The sequence below is a fragment of the Tenrec ecaudatus genome, chromosome 7, assembly GCF_050624435.1.
Source record: "Tenrec ecaudatus isolate mTenEca1 chromosome 7, mTenEca1.hap1, whole genome shotgun sequence".
Classification (NCBI taxonomy): Eukaryota; Metazoa; Chordata; class Mammalia; order Afrosoricida; family Tenrecidae; genus Tenrec; species Tenrec ecaudatus.
In genome coordinates this window covers 30,646,629-30,663,598 of record NC_134536.1, presented here as the reverse complement: position 1 = coordinate 30,663,598, position 16,970 = coordinate 30,646,629, and the positions used below count along the sequence as shown (strand labels likewise).

Here is a 16,970-nt window from a genome sequence, read left to right as displayed (position 1 = left end):
TAGGAAAAAGATGTGGCAATTAGGTCCCACAACAGTTGGGTTTCCTTACTGAGGCCAAACACTTAGTTTACAAATATACTTCATAAAATACATCCAGGAAACCCAGATATCCTCTGTGGATTACTATTATAAATAAATCTGTGTTCGGATTTGGCAGCCTAACACATCCCGAACTCAATGAAGGAGTCATAATCTTGGAGGAATTTCCTGACAGTTAAATTCCTGTTGGTTGCACTGAATTCGGCGAGTACTCACTGTGTACCTAGCAGGGTGAATGCTTGGAATTGCTTCCCTATAAAACTTCTAGAAAAGCCATTAAAGTTGGTTTTCAAAGGATGCAGCATGTTTCACTTCCCTGCTTTGAGAAATAACGTGATTTCTAACTTAATTGCTACCTTTTTCTTTTTGAATGAGATCAAGGAAATTTGACTCAGCAGATGTTAAAGGGTCACTCTGTGGGTTTTCCTTAGATATCATTCTGATACCAAAACTGGGATGTACTGAACATCATTCTTGACAAATGGATTGACTTCTCAGCTTCCTGGGACCCAAATGCCATGTTTATGCATTACAAGAGCACGATGCTTCCATCTTGTGCAGTGGGCTTCTCCCTAAGCTGCCAAGACTTGAGAAGACAGGGTGCCACAAGGTTATCGACTAAGAGAATGAAGGACTCCTACAGGCTGGCCTTATTCCAGGAGGGTGTGCAGGGACTGGGATTCAGACCGTCTAAGATCCTGGCAGTACAAAAGCATTCCTATCAGCTGTCAGAAAATGCTGTGGTCCGAAAGCTAGAAGGAAGCCAGAGACTTCCATGGCGTTACGGATCAAAGGCACTTGAACCAGAGGGATCTCAACAATCCTTACGATGACACTGTTGAAGGATGTTCATCTGCTTACAACCCCAAATGATGCAACACATGGAAACCTCGGGCAAAGCGATTTCCACTCTTACAGGTGACAATGGATACAAAGGGTAACCGATTGGGTGATTATTTTGAGAACTTGACCCTATGTCCAAAAATGTATATTTTTAATGCAACCATTTCTGAAGCCAGTAGATGGCACTCATGGCATATAAACAAACACGAGTGTCAAACCCACTGCTGTGGAGTGGATTCCGATGCCCTACAGGACAGAGGAGAATCACTCCATAGTGCTGCCCACTATGAAAGAAGCAGACTGCCTCATCTTGCTCCTCAGGCTCAATCCCCTGACCCTCGGATGAAAAAGGCAGTCAGTGCTTACTGCCCAAGCCGAGAGGGCTCTTCAGGGATAGTCATGAGCAAATTTAATTTCTTCTGTGCTTATTTAAAAAAAAAAAAGATACTCTCTTTTATTTAACCCTGAGGCAGCCAAATAAACTGCACTATAAATGCCAGATTTTTCTTTAATAATGATGGAATATAGAAACAACCTCCCTCTCCCGCCCCCCTCAAGGAAAACAAGGAATGCTAATCTGTGCATCCTAAAAGCACAGAACCCAGCAAACTGCACCCTGGACTGCACTGTGGACGGCTCTCGTCCAACTTGTATACTTTATCACGTGGCAGACACACTGTGCTTCTGGCCAGCAGGAGCAGTGCCTCCCAGCAGGCATCTCACATGAGCCTCTGAACGTCGTCATAAAAACCAGTGGAGCAGAGTGAAACAGAAGCTGGAGACAGGAGGGATAAAAACCTAGAAGCTCTTGGGGTTGGGGTGGGGTGGGGGTCAGGAGGAGAAGATCCATCAGTAAAGTGAATGAATCAGAACTGGGAGAAGGTGAAACCTTGAGGAGGGGCCAAAAAGCAAAGACTCCCCCAATTGAGGAGAGGAGCTTGAGGTACCTGTGAATCGCTGCGAAGAGGTCTTCTGTGGTCCTGGGTCTGCTAGGGGTCATCACCTCTTCACTGCTCTCTTCCCTGGGGACGTCCCAGGCCTCTGAGGAAGAAGCTGCTGTGTCTGTCTCCAGCATCCCAGCTGTACAGGGGAGCAAACAGGAAAACAGACCAGATGTACAAGGCACTTGAGTGGCAGCCAAATTCCCCAATGCTTCCCAGCCATTTCCACCAGGAGAGAACCCAGGAGGGTCTGTGGGGAGGGAGGGGGTGTGTGGTATGTGTGTGACACACTATCATGATAGCCAAACCTACCGTCTCCAGTTAAAGTACCCACTCCTGCTGAAACGCTTTTAAACTTTGCCGACCTTGCTATGCTGCTCTTCCCACGATGTTACAGATTGCTGCTTACCACCCAGCAGGTTGCAGATCAGGCCCCCTCATCCCCCACTCCCCCCATTTTGTACCATTCTCTAAGTCAGCGGTTCTCAGCCTGCAGGCCAAATGACCCTTTCACAGAGGTCGCCTAAGACCCTGTTTCCGATGGTCTTGGGAACTGAGACACCGCTCCTCTATCTGTTTCCAGGTGCGTCTGCCCACATGCACCCACACCCACACCCACACATGGGGTCACCACAACATGAGGACCTGCATTAAAGGGTAGAGGCATTAGGAAGGTTGAGAACCATGGCTCTAAGTCCTTCCTTTAGCCTATGGTTTGGATTATCTTTTTTAATTCAAAAAAGGCAGAGTTGGCAACTTCATTCGAGCGGCAACACAGAGTGCCCACAGGCTGTTGGCTGAAACTGGAATGGGACCAGATCCACTGGGGCTGTGTATGGGGACAGTCACCAGGCCAAGCTGCTCCAGTCGCGAAGGATCAAGAAAGCAAACGCGGACTTACCCTGTCCATTCTCCTGACACGGGTGCTGCTCCCCAACACCCACAGCGTCTGGACTGCTCTGGGTACCGCTGCCTTCCTCGGAGGTTCCTGGCGCTTCCTGCAGGGGGGCTGGCGAGGCATCGGGCTGTACCATGGAGGCATCAGCTTCCCCTCTGCCCAGGGACGTGGCTCCTGCAGCTCCTCCTTCAAACCCTGAGCTGCCAGAGTCCAGCTCATCAGCCCCGGCTCCGGCTGCAGAACTTCCTCTCGCCTGCACAGTGCCTGCCTCTCCCGGTGCCGGGCTGGGCGCGTCCCCGAAGGCTGTGCTCACATTCGCAGACTGCTCCACTGTGAAATCTGGCTGAGGTGGTACCACGAGGAACAGTTTGGGTTTCTTGGAGATAGGAGGCGGCTTCCTGCTGGGTGAGGAGCCAGGTGGCTCCGCTGGCGAGCCAGGCAGCTCCTGGTCCAGGGAGGTCCTGGGGCCCGGCTGCGCGTCTGCGCTCTGCGCGCTGGTCGTCGCTGGGCACGCGGCTCCGGATGCCTGGGCCGGTGGCGCTCCATCTCTGCGGCTCCGAAGGCCGCTGCGCTCAGCTGCACTGTCATGGTGACCCTGACTGGCGCTCTTGGCAGGAGCTGGAAGGCTGCCTTTTGCGGAGGCATTCTGGCTTGTACTCTCCATTTCATTTATGCGATTTCGGGACTTCAGGGAAGCAGATGGCTTTAAATGATACGGTGGCACCACCGGGGCTGGCTTTTCCTGAGAGAATCTTTCCGATACTGGTGCTCCCTCGGTTCCTGAGTTCTTTTTCACGGGCCTCAACTGGACCATCTGCAACGCTTCAGTGGTTATGAGGGGCATCGGGGGTCTGCTGCTCTCCTCCCTGGTATACGGCGGCTTGGAAGCGTCCCTGGGGGGGACTGGCAAGCTAGGCTGCTGGTAAGATGGCCTGGTGTCTTTCAGCAGTTTGGGGTCCAGGGGCGGGGCAGGTGGTGGGGTGGAAGAAAGTAAGAAAGGTGGAGGGGACGGGAAGGAAGACGGTTCTGGATGAAGGGGGCTGAGTGATGGAGGAGGAGGAGGAGGAGGAGGAGGAGGTGGGGGTGGAGGAGGAGGGGAAGGAAAGCAGCCCTCTGCTGGGAAACTGAACGGAGGGAGAAGGTCTGGCGGCGGAGGGGGGGAGAAGGGAGAATGAGGCAGCAGAGAGCCACCGGAGGAATCTGCTAAGGGCGGAGGAGGAGGCAGACAAGGAGCCGGCAGGGGAGGAGGGGCCTGGGCAGGGGCGGCAGGGGCATCCAGCTTCTTCACCGTCCCGCTTCCTTCAGTGGAAGCATTAGAAGAAAGGGAAGTGGAGGATGAGGAAATGGATACGGAAGACACCAGAGAGGATTTCCTCTCGGGCACCTTGGGCTTGGCCTTTCCCTTCCCATTTGCTGGTGACAGTGACTTCAGAAACACAGGCACAGGGGTGAGGGCAGTGGGCGTATTCGACTGGCTGGAGTACCCGCTGGACGGAGAAGTGACTCGGTGGGACTTCTCTGGGGAGGCCAGCTTGGGCCTGGCGCTGTTACCGGGCTCTTGAGGCAGCCCGGCCCTGGGCCCATCCTGGACGTGGCGAGCCAGCCCATTTCCTGCTGCCGCCCCACTGCTGGTGGCAGCTGTCCCTGCCGGCATGCCCAGCTCCTCTGGCACGCCCGTGTAGTCGATGTAGTAGCCCCAGGGGTCGGTGTACTCTGACTTGAGGCTGCTCGTGTCGCTTTGCGAGGGTGTGATCCCACACAGGGAGTAGACGTTGGGGGTGGTGGCGGAGGTCCTGCTGCTGCTGGCACTGACGCTGCTCTGGCTGCGGGAGCGGGGCAGCCAGGGCTCTTCGAAGTCGCTGCAGGGGCTCTGGGAGGGCGAGCTGCCGTCCTTGCAGGGCAGGTTCAGCTGCAGCGAGTGCTGGAGCGTGGCGATCAGGCTCTCGTTCAACACCTGCCCATTCTCCTGGGCACCCTTCTTGGGGAGCCTGCGGAGGGAGTCTGTGCGCGAGGGTGGCAGTGGAGGCTTCTTGGCTTTCTTCAAGGAGATGCTTCGAGAAAGGGATCTATCCTGGTAGTCTGGCCGGTCCCTTTGGTTTTGCTGAGCTCTCCCGTCAAACACATTGATCACACTGTGCCTGGGGTTGCCGAAGCCATCGCTGCGGGCGCCCGGGTTCCCCGCTCCGTGTGCAGAGCCTGTGGGTGCAGGTGTGTAGTAGCCATTGTGGTCCCCCGAGCACAGGGGCCGGGTATGCTCGTGGTGCGAAGCCTGGTCTACGCTGCAGCTGCTCAGGTGACTGGCTGGGGTAGAGTAGCCAGGCATCACACTCTGTGCCCTCTGTGGGGACGCCTGCTCGCTACCCACCCCGGGATACTCCCAGGACACAGAACCGTCGTGCCCTCTGCCTCCAGAATAACTAGCCTCGCTCCTGCCGTCCACATCCGGGGGATGGCTTGGGAGGCTTCTACAATGATATGCCCCAGCTTGGGACCCGTTCTCCCCATTTGCTGGGGGATTTAGTGAGACCATCGAGTCATGGAGAGCCAACAGCATGGTGGCGTCAGGGGAACTGGGATCGATGGTGGCCTGTGAAAGGCAGGCGGAGCGACTCGTGTCCCAGTGGGCACTCGGAGATGGACGCCCTTCTTTTGCAGGATGCCTGGAGAAGCGGTGGTCGCGGGGTCTCACTTTTGCACAGGAGGGTGAGCTGGTGGCGCTCCCATCCGGTGGCCCTGAACTGTGGGCAGTGTGAATGACAATCACCTCGGACGAGGAAGAGAGTGTGGCGTTGGGGATGATGCTGGTGGAGTAGGTTGCGTGTGGAGAAACTACGCAGGCGGGACCATTCCCGTTTTCACCCCCAAAGTGCCTCAGCTCCTGGGATTTGGGTCTCAGAAGCATCCCAGTCCTGGAGACACCTCCCATGTGGCCTAAGGTGTCTTCTCCCTGTAGGTGATCCCGCCGGTGGGAGAATGTGCCGTCCAGGTCCTGTCTCTCCAGGTCTGTGGGGCCCAGGAGAGGCACGCTCGCCCTGGCGCCGGAGCGTGGGAGACTGTGGAAGCCCGCATCACTGTGGAGGCGAGATGGGAACACGACGCCAGCCGAGTCGCTCAGCACAGACATGTTCCCGGAGGAGCCCGACAGGTGGCTCATCTGGGCAGCGATGCCGTGCCCCCTTTGAGCCCGGATCCTTCTCATGGACGGGGGGACGACTCTCACTTCCTCCGTCTGACAGCCGGAGTCCCTGGTCTCAGAGCGCGGCCCTGCCCACCGAAGGCTGTCAAGCCTGCCAAGTGTCGAGTAGTGGTCGGGGGTGTACACGGAATGGCCCCCAGCATCCTCTTGGCCAGTACCTGATGCTGGAGATAAAGCAGAAGGGGGCTTGTTATGGGAACATTAAAAAAAGCATACTCTCACTCCTTTCAGACTACTAAAAAACAAACAAACAAAAAACCCCAGAACTTTTCTACTTGACCTGATTTCTTTTCTCCTGGAAGCTTCAAAATGAGTTTAAATGGCTCCTCAAATAAAAACCCTTCTTATGAATGCCATGTACTTCTCAGTCGGTATTTCAAATCCTCATACAGACAGAGTTCTCGGCCTGCCCTTCGTAGACCTAGGTGCCCCGAGAGCCCCAGGGAGAGCAGCCTTCTGTCACAGCCACCTTGCTGGGGGCATCCGGTGGGCCTTCACCACCCGGGCCAAAGACCGGCTCTCACCCCGACTGCACCAGCGTCGGACAAGAAGACGATTGTGGAGATTGAAAAATAGGGCTACAGAGATTTCTTTTCTTTTTGGGGGGTGTGGGGTGATGGTATTGGCACAAAGTGATACTAATTACATTAATTTTATTTTTCCATGGAGAAAGACATTCCTAAGAAAAAGAAAAATGATTTACAGGCCCATCTGTGTTTCAAATATGTCATTATCCATCTTAAGCCATTATCATCTGTTTGTTGGTGACATTCCGAATTCAAGAGCAATCTGTTGTGTTCTGGTGGAGGAGCAGCGGCAGAACCTGAGCGGGTGAGCGTTTCTTCGGAGGATCCTGGTTTCCTAGCTCTTTAGCAACACATCGAGAGCGGAGTGCAAAGAAATGTAGCAGGGCGAGGGGCAAACAGAGGAGGCAGTGGATGAGGAGAGGTAGGATGTACAGGAACATAAGAAGAGTTCAAACTAACCCAGGAATGCATAGAAGCTTAAAATTATTTATATGTGTGTATGCATACACACACACACACACACACACACACAGATATGCCATAAAGCTGAGAACTTATCCAAAAGGTACTGAGGGTAAACAGCAAAGGATGAGAAAACCAACCCATGCACAATAATTAGTGGAACAAGTCCACTTTTGCAAGCAGAAAGAAAAAAAACCACAGTGCCTTCTATGGTGTGTCCATCAGAAAAGGACATGAGATATCACAGAGGCCCGGCCAAGTGATGCTAGGTGAGCGCCTGTCTGCAGTCGGACAGAGCTCGGTACTGAGAGATCTTCCCTTTTCCTTTCCCCACATTATGCAGGAGAAGCTCCTCACTGGCTATACGAATTCAAACAGCAAAGGCTGCTGAGAAGATGGTGTTCCCGTGTTTAGATCAGCGGTGAGCAGAGGTCACCTAATGGGGAAGGAGCCCAGGCTGAAGGCCATTCCTCCACCTTGATTCTGGAGAATCATTTGTATCTTTGGATTGTTACCAAAGAGATATATATGATATATATTTCCTTCCCTGGCTGCATGCCAATGTCACTCACTGAACACACACGTACATACGAACCCCCCCCCCCACAAACATGCACACAAACTCACAGATGCACAAGTGGACAACACACATACCATATTCTCTCCTTAGAAAGCAGGGAAGTGGTCCAAAAGGCCAAAGCCAACTTTGCAACACCAGGGTGAGAAGAGAAAAGGCAAAGATGGAGTCTCAGCCAGGGGCGCTTCAGAAGGGGAAGCTGTGGTTGCATCGCTGTGCCAGACCTTTCAGACACCTGGCTCCATTCAACAATGGGCTTTTATGTCTTTGCCTTTCAAAACGGAAGTGGTTTTTACACGAGGTGAGCGGCAGACTTTTAATGGCCTTGGAATGTGTTAAACAAAATGAAGGCCCTTTCAGTTAGCAACTCTGAATGTGGAACCACCCCTATTTTACACACACACACACACACACACACACACACACACACACACACACACACACACACACACACACCCATAATGATTACAGCCAGGACTCCCCGAACCGCCCCGGCAGTTCTCCTCTGTTGGCAGGGTCGCTGTGAGTTAGAACCCACCAAAGGCACCCCAACACATATACGACTTTCTCCTTGAGCCGCTGCTCTGAATACCTTCAGAATGATCACTGCCCACAGGGACCATCAGTATTCTATTTCCAGAGCAGATTCTCCTGTATTTTCCACAATATTAAAAAGGTTCATACTACTACTGGATCAACTGGATGCTACATAGGTTACAGTGACAGGAACAAAGGAGACTACTGGAAAGTAAAAAGACCAGAAGAAAGACAGACACATGTGGACCACTTGGGTGTACCTACAATATGGATGGGGTTTATCTGATTTTTAAAACCTAGTATAAAAGTAGTTACCTAACTATTTTTGCCATGCCTCCTACATAACACTACAAGGGAAGGGATTTTCATTAAAGGGAAAATGCAGGTAATTAAGGATGACAGAAATCTACACGTCTCATTTACTTAAGGTATAGGATGAGTGCTTACACAGTTTTGAAGGGTGTGCTGGGTGGGAGGGAGGAAGGGGAAACGGGTAACAAGGAGGTCAAGAGAAGAACCTGTGTGGAAAGTGACTGTGGGCACGATTGTACGACACTGCTTGATATGACTGCACTATGGAATGGGGTGGTCTCTGGATGAGCTCCTAACAATGGGGGGGGGGTTAGTTCTCTAGTAATGTTCTTAGTGCAAACTCTCAAACTATTCAAAATGCCCTTTAAATGAGGGCTGTTTCTGCTGGGGAAAGATGTAAGGAGACAGGTTCCAGGAACACCCCCAAATGATTGGGCCACCAAGTAAAATTGTGCACCAACCAACCGGTCTTCAGTTAAGTCTGAAAGCCTGGACACCTCAATCAGACACAACAAAGCCCCCAAGCCTCACTGCCATGGAGTCAATTCTGACTCACTGCGACAGAGTATAGACAGAGAAGTGCACCGTGGGTTTCTGGGGCTGTAACTCTTACTCAAAGAGAACATAACCTAATGAGGTGGGGGTGGGGCTGTAAAACGGAGCTGGTGTCCAGGCGCTCAAGAAGGAAGACAACGTTTGGAGCTGATGTGGCAGCAACTGCACAACACTGCTTGATGGGACTGAACTATGGAATGATATCCCTGTTAGCGCCCGATACCATGGTTTTAGAAAAACAACAACACTGAATCTGTGCCGACTCACAGCAACACTACAGGACAGCGGTGCACTAACCCTGGGGGTTTCTCAGAGCACAAAGCCTCCGTCTTTCTGCTGAGGCGCTCTGGGTGGGCTCGAACTGCTGACCTGGTTAGCCATCCAACTCATAGCCCACAACACGGGGCACCAGGGCTCCCTACACCAAGTTCAAGTACATCTGTCTAGTTTTAGGGCAATTTGGATAGAAGGTATAGCTTTGAAAATCTTTATCCCGTTCATGTAGAAGGAAGGCAATACATAAATTAAAAGTCGTTCGACAGACACTGCAAACACTGCAAGGATCATACCTGATTTTCAGGTGTTAAAGTCACTAAGGATCTTGAAGTCAAAACTGCATGTAACTGGGCATCATTGTGCTGTGTGCCATCGAGTCGCTCCCGACTCACAGAAACCATACGGACAATAGAACGGAACACAGCCCAGCCCCACGCTATCCTCACACGTTTGAGCCCGCTGCACAGCCTCTGTATCCATCTACCACACCAAGGGCCCCTCTGTCTTGCTGCCCTGCTACCTTACCAAGCGCCATATAAGCCTGTAATTCATGGAAGTGCCTGTAAAGGAGCTCAATGTCAACCACATCTTTTTGGTCTGATGACCCTGTGCATTCTTCCCATCTTCTTGGGATGTTTCCTGCATTCAATATTTTTTCCCACAGAATCCTTCAAGGTTTCAGCTCAAGGCTTGGGTGTTTTTTTCTTCAATGGTTTCAGCTTGAGATAGGTTAAACAGATTCTTCCTTTCTGGATTTGGAAGTCCAGAAATTCCAAAGGACAGCTCAGGAAGCAAAGTAGAGCATTCTAATGACATGTTCGCTTCAGAGACACCTTCCCTAAGTCTGTGTGCTGAGAACACACACACGGACAGTGCCCTATACAAGGCATTTTTCTTCTTCCTCTGAGTCAGCGGTTCTCAACTTGGGGGTTGAGACCCCTTTGGGGGTCCAAGGACACTTTCACAGGGATTGCCTAAAACCATCGGAAAACATAAATATTGCACAATATACAATTACATATTGGTTTGTGATTAATCACTATGCTTTAATTATGCTTAATTATGCTCAATTTGTAACAATGAAAATACATCCTGCATTTCAGATATTTATATTATGATTCATAATAGCAAAATTACAGTTATGAAGTAGCAATGAAAATAATTTTATGAAATCCAGGGATACATATGGCAGCCAACTAAAAAGGAAGGGGGGAAAGAGGGGGACAAAAAAAGAAATGGGTAGTGGGGGAACAGGGCCATCCAAGGGGAGGGTATTGTTTATATCTCCACAGGGAAAGAGGGACCAGACTTCAACCTGGTGCTCCAAGATGTCAATGCAACATACTGGCATGAAGCAGGGAACCAGTAGAGAAGCCTGATAGGCCAGCCCCAATCCCAACTACGTGGACAGTCCCCCTCCCCACAGAAGACTTCATTTCAGAGGACAGCACTGAAGTTATAGCTCAGGGAGAGAGACATGTCTGCTCAGAGTACACGGGAGCAAATGAAGGGGGAGAGAGAGTGTAGCATATCCTGGCCCACCAAGCTTTGAGTAGAAGACCCCTGCTCAGAGCAGCCAATGTACAGAAAGTACCATATGGCCAGTCTCACTACAAGACACGACATCCCTCACTAATCCATAGGCCTATGGGGGACACCACTGGAGACACAGTGTGGGAACTGTGCCAGATCTGACCCCAACACACGGAGGAAAACACTAGGGGGTGCAACAGAACAGCAAGGGGAACAGAGCAAGGAAGTCTTGAGGGAATACCAAAAATGGACTTTGGGGCCAGGGCTTGGCAACCCATCAGATTTGACTGGAAAACACTCCTACAGGCCAACAAACAGACCTTGAACTACTTACAGGCTTTTCTTTGTCATTAGTTTTGTTGTTGTTGTTTTGTTTTCTTTTGTTGCTTTGCTTTGTTTTTGTGCATATTATTATCACTTCAAGTCTATCTAGATAAGATAGGTGGGATAAAAAATCTGGAGCAGAAAACAGGGGGACCAATGGTTCTGGTGGGACATGGGAGAGGGGGAGGTCAGGAGAAAGGAACTGGTGTTAACAAACCCAGGGACAAGGGAACAACAAGTGATCCAAAATCAGTGGTAAGGAGGGTGTAAGAGGCTTTGTAGGGATTTGTCGAGGGCAATATAACCAAGAGGAATTACTGAAAACAAAATGAGGGCTGAGTATGATAGTGGGACAAGAGGAAAGTAAAAGGAAATAGAAGAAAGAACTAGGAGGCAAAGGGCATTTATAGAGGTCTAAATACAGGTATGTACATAGGTAAATATATTTATATATGATGATGGGGAAATAGATCTATGTGCATATATTTATAGGTTTAGTATTGAGGTAGCAGATGGACATTGGGCCTCCACTCAAGTACTACCTCAATGCAAGAATACTTTGGTCTATTAACCTGGCATTCCATGATGCTCACCTTCCCTAGATGATCTCTGAAGACAAAGCTAGTGCATAGCAAATGTGGTGAAGAAAGCTGATGGTTCCCAGCTATCAAAAAAGATACTGTCTGGGGTCTTAAAGGCTTGAAAATAAAGAAGCGCCCATCTAGCTCAGAAGCAACAAAGCCCACATGGGAGAAGCACACCAGCCTGTGTGATCACGAGGTGTTGATGGTAACTGCAGAATGGGGACCCAAAGTCCATCTGTAGGCAACTGGACATTCCCTTACAGAAGGTCTCGGGGAGGAGAAGAACCAGTCAGGGTGCACTATAGCACAGATGAAACATACAACTTTCCTCTAGTTCTTTAATGCTCGTTCCCCCCCACTATCATGATCTCAATTCTACCTTACAAATCCGGCTAGACCGGGGGATGTATACTGGTACAGATAGAAACTGGAAACACAGGGAATCCAAGACAGATGAACCCTTCAGGACCAGTGGTGAGAGTGGCCATTCTGGGAGGGTGGAGGGAAGGTGGGGTAGAAAGGGGAAACCAATCACAAGGATCTCCATATAAGCTCCTCCCTGGGGAATGGACAACAGAAAAGTGGGCGAAGGGAAACATTGGACAGTGTAAGACATGACAAAATAATAATAATTTATAAATTATCAAGGGTTTGTGAGGGAGGGGAAAGCGGGGAGAAAGGGAAAAAATGAGGAGCTGATACCAAGGGCTCAAGTAGAAAGCAAATGTTTTGAGAATGATGATGGCAACAAATGTACAAATGTGCTTGGCACAATGGATTGTGGATTGTGATAAGACTTGTACGAGCCCCCAAGAAAATAATTTAAATTGAAAAAAAAAGAAAAGAATTTTATGGGTGGGGGTCACCACAATATGAGGAACTATATTAAAGGGTCGTGGCATTAGGAATGTTAAGAACTACTGCTCTAGGTGATAGCTAATTAATTGGCTGAACTAATTGATATTAATATATTCCATATGTGATCAAGAGATTAATCACTTATTACAACAGTCAGTTAACATTTATAATTTACCTTGGTCTTTAAAGAGATGTGCAAGAAACAAACCAAGGCCAGACGTCTGGGCTCCAATGTTCATTGCGGCACAGTTCACAATTGCAAGGAGTTGGAAGCAACCCAAATTTCCATCAACTGACGATTGGATTAAAAAACTGTGGTATATACATACAATGGAGTACTACGCATCACTAAAAAGCAGTGATGAACGTATGAGGCACATAGCGGCATGGGAAGAACTGGAGGAAATCATGCTAAGCGAGGTAAGTCAGGCACAAAAGGACAAGTACAACATGAGCCCGCTGAGGTAAGAATTAAAAAATTAAAAAAAAAAAGCAAAAGTGGCATAGGGGAAAAAGCTACTGTATACAAACATTTTAGGGGTGAAGACTGTGTAGTATGGAAGAGACCAGACCAAAACCAGGGATGCACATGGTAGACAATGGTGGAGGAGGTGGGGACAGGAAAACAAAAGGATGAATATAAGGAAGAAAAGGGGAGCGGGGGCATGGGGCACTAACCCACCCAAGGGGAGGGTATTGTTTATATCTCCACAGGGAAAGTGGGACCAGACTTCAACCCAGTGCCGCAAGGTGTGAATGCAATATCCCGGTGTGGAGGAGGGAACCAGTGGACAGGTCTGGGAGGCTGGCCCCAGCACCATAAATTAAGTGGATTCCTGCCCCTCCCCCCAGAAGAATTTGTTCCAAAGGACGACATTGACTCTGCAGCTCCGGGAGATGAACATATCTGATCAGAGCACACAGGAGCAGATGAAGGGGCAGAAGGAGAGAGTGGAACACAGCCTGGCCCACCAGGCCGTGAGGATGATGTTCCTGAGTAGAGCAGCCAGTCCACAGAGAGAACACATTGGCTGGCCCCACTATGAGAAATGATGCCAATCAGTGACTAAGGGCGATACAGGGGACAGCACCGGAGACACAGTGTGGGAATTTCACCTGACCTGATCCCACCACACCGACGCAAAGCACTGGGGGAGTGCAGCGGAACAGCAAGGGAATGGAGCGGCAAGGTCCCCAGGGAATGCTGAAAGTGGACTTTGGGGCCAGGGCGTGGTGCCCCAACACACTGGACTGGAAAACGCTCCTAAGGGCCAGCAAACGATCCCTGAACTAACTACAAGCTTTTTTCTTGTGAAGTGTTTTGTTCTGTTCTTTGTCAGTGGTTTGTTTTTGTTGTTTTGTTGTCTGGTTGTATACTGTTGCTTTGTGTTCCTCTGTCTTATTTACGTGCACGTTAGTGTCTCCACAGGTCTGTCTGAATAGGACAGGCTGGATGAACTATCTGGAGGAAAAACAACTGGACCGACAGTTCCGGGGGGACTTGGGGTGGGGGGGTAGGAGGGATAAGGAAGTGGTGTTAACAAACACAGGGACAAGGGAAAAACATGGGACCCAAAATGGTAGAGAGGGGGGAGTGGCAGGCCTGGTGGGAAATGATCAAGGGTAAGGTAGCTTAGAGAAGAGGTATACTCTAGCCCAGGTGGCGACGAAGCATGGTAGTAGGGCAGGAGGAAAGTCAAGGGAGATGGAGGAAAGAGTTAGGAGTCAAAGGGCATTCATGGAGGTCTAGACAAAGACATGTGCATGCAAATATATATAGGAGGATGGGGAAATAGATCTATGTGTCTATATTTATAGGTCAAGTATTAAGGTGGCGGAAGGACCTTGGGCCTCTACTCAAACACTCCCTCAATGCATGAATATTTTCTTTTATTAAATTTGCACTCTATGATGCTCACTCTCCCGACACAACTGCTGGAGCCAAAGTGGGTAACAAGTAAATGTGGTGAAGAAAGCTGATGGTGCCCGACTATCAAACAAGATAGTGACTGGGGTCTTAAAGGCTTGAAGATAAACAAGCGGCCATCTAGCTCAGAAGCAACAAAGTCCACATGGAAGAACACACCAGCCTGTGTGATCGAGTGGTCCCGAAGGGATCAGTTACCAGGCATCAAAGAACAAAAAATCATATAATTGACTGCATACCTCCATGATAGGATCGCTGAAGACAAATGGGTGCATAAGCAACTGTGGTGAAGAAAGCTGATGGTTCCTGGCTATCAAAAGAGATAGTGTTTGGGGTCTTAAAGGCTTGAAGGTGAACAAGCGGCCATCTAGCTCAGAAGCAAAAAAGCCCACATGGAAGAAGCACACCGGCCAGTGTGATCACGAGGTGCCAAGGGACCAGGTATAAGGCATCAAGCAAAAAAAAAAAAAGATATATGTGTGTGTGTATGTATGTGTATATGTATGCATGTGTGTGTATGTATATATATATATATATATATGTATATACACACACCATATTGAATGAAGGGGGAAGTGTAGAGTGGAGACCCAAGGCCCAAGTGTCGGCCACTGGAGATCCCCTCATAGAGGGGTTTAGGAGAGGAGATGGGCTAATTAGGGTGCAAGGTAGTACCGATGAAGAACACAGCTTTCCCCCAGATCCTGGATGCTTCCTCCCCCCAACTACCATGATCCGAATTCTACCTTGCAGGGCTGGATAGGGCAGAGGCTGTACACTGGTACATATGAGGGCTGGAGGCACAGGGAATCCAGGGTGGATGATACCTTCAGGACCAGGGGTGTGAGGGGCGATGCTGGGAGAGTGGAAGGTGAGTGGGTTGGAAAGGGGGAACTGATTACAAGGATCCACATGTGACCTCTTCCCTGGGAGAGGGACGGCAGAGAAGGGGGGGAAGGGAGACTCCGGATAGGGCAAGATATGACAAAATAACGATGTATAAATTACCAAGGGCACATGAGGGAGGAGGGAGCGGGGAGGGAGGGGAAAAAAAAGAGGACCTGATGCAAAGGGCTTAAGTGGAGAGCAAATGCTTTGAGAATGATTGGAGCAGGGAATGTATGGATGTGCTTTATACAATTGATGTATGTATATGTATGGATTGTGATAAGAATTGTATGAGCCCCTAATAAATTGTTAAAAAATTTTTTTCAAGATGCAATAAAATCAAACTCTTAAAACAAAACAAAACAAAACAAAAAAATAAAGAGATGTGCTTTTACCCAAGGAAGTGACTTTAAGGCCAGGCAATAGATGCCCTTTGGAAGACAAGATTGATGCTTTGGGGTGGATCATGCTTGGTACAGGGGAGGTTCAGCGACAGAGAGGGAGAAACTCAACAAGATCGATTGACTCAGTGGCCACTGTATGAATTTGTTTGGTTGTTCATAAGGTCTCCGCGTCAGAACCAAATCAATGGCACTTGAAATGTTTCAAACAGCGGATTAAATAGTAGAACAATACAGAACAAGGGATTACCGCCCAGTTTAAAGATTGTGTCAGAGTTATATGGTTTTAGTGTACTTACTCCCTAGTTATGCTCAGCAAGAAATCTCTGGAGGACTGTACATAGAAACGCATGGTATCAGAACGGAAGGCTTACTAACAACCTGCAATATTCAGGTGACACCATCTCGTTTGCAGAGAGCGAGCAGAATCTGAAGCTCTTACTGAAAATCAAAGACTGCAGCCTTCAGGGTAGAGTGCAACTCAATGTAAAGAAGACCAAAATGCTCACAAATGGACCAATAGGTAGCCTCCTGGCTCCAGGGGCAGCGGATGATTTCAGACGACTCTTCTAGACAAAGGCTCTGTAACTCCCACCAAAGGACCATTGCCGTGTGGGTCTGAGTAAGAAGGGGGGGTGAGGGTGGGGAGGCACTGATGGGATTCACCAGGGAGTAAATATTACCAGGATTCACTGGAATGCTAACCTGCTGGGTATGACATGAACCCTTTGGGAAGCAGGCGGTAAAATATCACTACCAGCAAGAGTCAGGAATGGAGTACATCATCTCTCTACACGGTGAACCTTCTCAAGCCAGAAGATGGCTGTGACATCTAAGATGTAGCAGAAGAGCAGCAACAGAACCAGGAACCAAAGCACGAGCTAGTGGTGTACTTCCCAGAGCAAGTACCACTGAGCGCTTTGAAGCAGGAAGTAGGTGCCTCTGGGCCTTATTGGGGGAGCTGGGTTGCTGATCTACGGAGCGCTGAGCTCAGTGACTTCAGGCTGCGCTTGACCAGCAGCCCTGACGGAACGTCATAACGTGTCTGACTGAACAGTGTCTGCTGAACATTTCTCACTTGCATTGTAATTTGTTAACTGCTTTAATAAACCCCTTAATTTCACATATTATCTGAGCATCTGTGTGGCCACTCCAATACATTCTCAAACTCAGAGGCCAAAAAAGAATAGGCGGCTGTGGATGATAAAATAGTAATACATGGGGAGAAGACTGATGTTGTCAAGGATGTCACGGAAGTAGCAGTCATGGGATCAAGTGATGTAATGTATGTG

At 49.4% G+C, this 16,970-nt stretch overlaps 1 protein-coding gene across 2 annotated transcripts in view; it reads right to left on the bottom strand.

Annotated features, from left to right (window-relative positions):
* The window catches only part of NHSL1 (NHS like 1), a 150,248-nt gene that overhangs the window by 5,016 nt on the left and 128,262 nt on the right, over positions 1 to 16,970 (bottom strand). For both annotated transcript variants that reach the window (XM_075554476.1, XM_075554477.1), the window contains 2 exons: positions 2,725 to 6,081; positions 1,830 to 1,962 (listed from right to left, as the gene is read on the bottom strand). In XM_075554476.1, coding sequence (XP_075410591.1) covers positions 1,830 to 1,962; positions 2,725 to 6,081 — 3,490 coding nt within the window. The remainder of the gene's footprint in view (positions 1 to 1,829; positions 1,963 to 2,724; positions 6,082 to 16,970) is intronic.